This window comes from Habropoda laboriosa, unplaced genomic scaffold (genome assembly GCF_001263275.1).
Source record: "Habropoda laboriosa isolate 0110345459 unplaced genomic scaffold, ASM126327v1 scaffold318, whole genome shotgun sequence".
In the NCBI taxonomy this organism is placed as follows: domain Eukaryota; kingdom Metazoa; phylum Arthropoda; class Insecta; order Hymenoptera; family Apidae; genus Habropoda; species Habropoda laboriosa.
The window spans coordinates 161,510-164,526 of NW_017100407.1; the positions used below are offsets into that span (position 1 = coordinate 161,510).

General features: G+C 34.4%; 1 protein-coding gene across 1 annotated transcript in view; it reads left to right on the forward strand.

The window, feature by feature from the left end:
- Positions 1 to 490: 490 nt before the first annotated feature.
- Positions 491 to 3,017, forward strand: part of LOC108575440 (T-complex protein 1 subunit beta) — a 2,926-nt gene continuing 399 nt past the window's right edge. Inside the window, exons 1-7 of the mRNA XM_017938230.1 lie at positions 491 to 569; positions 1,017 to 1,326; positions 1,423 to 1,856; positions 1,925 to 2,002; positions 2,090 to 2,314; positions 2,377 to 2,758; positions 2,850 to 3,014. Coding sequence (XP_017793719.1) covers positions 567 to 569; positions 1,017 to 1,326; positions 1,423 to 1,856; positions 1,925 to 2,002; positions 2,090 to 2,314; positions 2,377 to 2,758; positions 2,850 to 3,014 — 1,597 coding nt within the window. The 5' untranslated portion in view covers positions 491 to 566. The remainder of the gene's footprint in view (positions 570 to 1,016; positions 1,327 to 1,422; positions 1,857 to 1,924; positions 2,003 to 2,089; positions 2,315 to 2,376; positions 2,759 to 2,849; positions 3,015 to 3,017) is intronic.

The window sequence follows — 3,017 nt, forward strand, 5'->3', positions numbered from 1 at the left end:
TATGAGAGATTCTTTGGACTATTAGTAAAATACAAATGCTATTTTACCTAATATATATAATTTGAAATATTTTCAATAATAGTCATTTCTACTTAACAATATAGCATAATTGTATGTAATTAAAATTATACGTATTATTGCATATATATTTCAATTGTTAGAAGAGGCAGATCTATTATACCAATTAGCATCGCAGTATCCTTTACAAACCTTAAAAGGAATTAAATTGGGAATCGGATCGGCTCTTCAAGTATGGTGCGCCATCTACATATACACCTTATAACAGAAGGTTCTCGGTGTTTTCTACTGAATTTGACGATGAGTGGCACTTTCCGTTCTCCGCTAACTTTAAACTGTTTTTTGATTGGTGCAAATTAATCTGAATCCTCTATAGTAACCAATCAGAGATAACTAAAAACGGAAAACGCTAAGAAGGTATATGTTGGCGTTTTAAGTGACGGCGCCATCTGCAGATCGACAATTTCTTGTAATTGTGGTTTGCTGTGAGATTGAACAAACGTTATTCGATAATAAATTGTGATCTGTTGTTCTAGCAGTGATTCAAAATGGTAATTAATTGATTTTATATACATAGTGTCCTCCGTAAAGTGATATTATTGTAATATCGTCAGAAATCGAAGTAGTAATGGATTAACTTTATTGCCCGGTTTCATGTACGAAGGTGTGACAAATGGCGCACGTGTGTCAATAGATAGATATTTTTATTATTAATGTAATGTTAACGTTTTAGAATAGAAAATAATGTTTTGAAAATCTATTACCACACTTAGACAAATTCTTTAACGTGCAAACTTTTTATATTTTAGTAACTGCACTGAATTAACATTTTAAGTTACTTTTTATGTTATTAAATAATAAATTATATTAGAAAAGCAATAATAAATGTGCAATAAAAATGAAATAAATTGTATTGTATGGTCCAATTAATATGTACAGATAATTTTTATTGCTAGTGATCAATGTTGATCATAGAAAATTCCAACTAATGTTTGCAGGTATCCTTGAATCCTGTGAGGATCCTCAAGAATGAGGCAGAGGAAGAGAAAGCAGAAATTGCCAGGTTAAGTTTGTTTGTAGGAGCAATAGCCATTGGTGATTTAGTAAAATCTACACTTGGCCCAAAGGGTATGGACAAAGTATTGGTAGCTCATGGTAGATCTGCAGGGCAAGTTCAGGTTACCAATGATGGAGCAACTATTTTGAAAAATGTTGGTGTGGACAATCCTGCTGCTAAAATCTTGGTAGATATGTCCCGTGTGCAAGATGATGAAGTTGGAGATGGTACTACTTCTGTAACTGTTCTTGGTTTGTATACAATTTCTTTAACTTATACAATTTAATAGAGTTTCTCTACATAATTAATCATTTTTAAACATTTAAATTAATCTTTCATTGTTTTAGCTGCTGAGTTACTAAGGGAAGCAGAGAAATTGATTGATCAAAAAATCCATCCACAAACCATAATTACTGGTTGGAGGAAAGCAACTAATGTAGCAAGGGAGGCTTTGAAAAATTCTACAAGTGATAATTCTGCAGATGCTGAACTTTTCCGCGAAGATTTACTAAATATTGCCCGTACAACTTTAAGCTCAAAAATTTTATCTCAGCATAAAGAACACTTTACTAAGCTTGCAGTAGATGCTGTATTACGTCTTAAAGGATCTGGTAATTTATCGGCTATTCAAGTAATTAAAAAACGTGGAGGAACTTTGGCTGATTCCTTCCTTGATGATGGATTCTTGTTGGATAAAAAACCTGGAGTACACCAACCGCAAAGAGTAACAGATGCGCGCATACTTATAGCTAATACTCCTATGGATACAGATAAAATCAAGGTATAAAAATATAGATATATAATATGTTGTAGTCCAACCTCAATGCTTACATGTTGATTATTTTACAGGTATTTGGTTCTAGAGTTAGAGTTGATTCTATGGCGAAAATTGCAGAATTAGAAGCAGCAGAGAAAGAAAAAATGAAGGTAATACTAACTATATTACCATTAAGGAGGACATTTACATTTAATTATATTTAATCATAATATATCATGTAATTATGTTCAATTTAGGACAAAGTTGACAAGATCATAAAACATGGCTGCACCGTTTTTATCAATAGACAGTTGATTTATAATTACCCAGAACAACTGTTTGCTGATGCTAACATTATGGCCATTGAACATGCCGACTTCGATGGTATTGAACGACTAGCATTAGTTACTGGTGGAGAAATAGTTAGTACTTTTGATAATCCTGAATTGGTGAAACTTGGCAAATGCAATCTCATTGAACAGGTATGTTTCCGAATATAATTAAAACTATAGCATATTATTAAAAATTTGTTCATTTTTCTTAGGTAATGATAGGTGAAGATACATTGTTGAAATTTTCGGGAGTTCCTCTGGGAGAAGCTTGTACCGTCATTATTAGGGGCGCTACTCAGCAAATTATTGATGAAGCTGAACGATCTTTGCACGATGCTCTTTGCGTATTGTCAGCTACTGTGCGCGAATCCAGAATCGTTTATGGCGGAGGATGTAGCGAGATGACTATGGCTTGTGCGGTAATGAGATCAGCGGCTTCCACTCCTGGCAAAGAAGCAGTTGCAATGGAATCTTTCGCTCGAGCATTACAGCAGTTACCTACTGTTATTGCCGATAATGCTGGGTACGATTCAGCGCAACTGGTTAGCGAGTTAAGAGCTGCGCATAATTCTGGCGCGAATACGATGGGTCTCGGTATGTTTATTCATAATAAATCTTACACTTATTAATTATTTTTCTAATATCAATAACGAATAGTGAGTTATTCCTGTTTTTGTCATAACAGATATGGAGCAAGGAAAGATTGGTTGCATGAAACAATTAGGAGTAACTGAATCTTGGGCTGTGAAGAGGCAAGTTTTACTTAGCGCAGCGGAAGCAGCAGAAATGATTTTACGCGTGGATAATATCTTACGGGCGGCGCCCAGAAAACGCGTCAAGGATCGTGGACGTT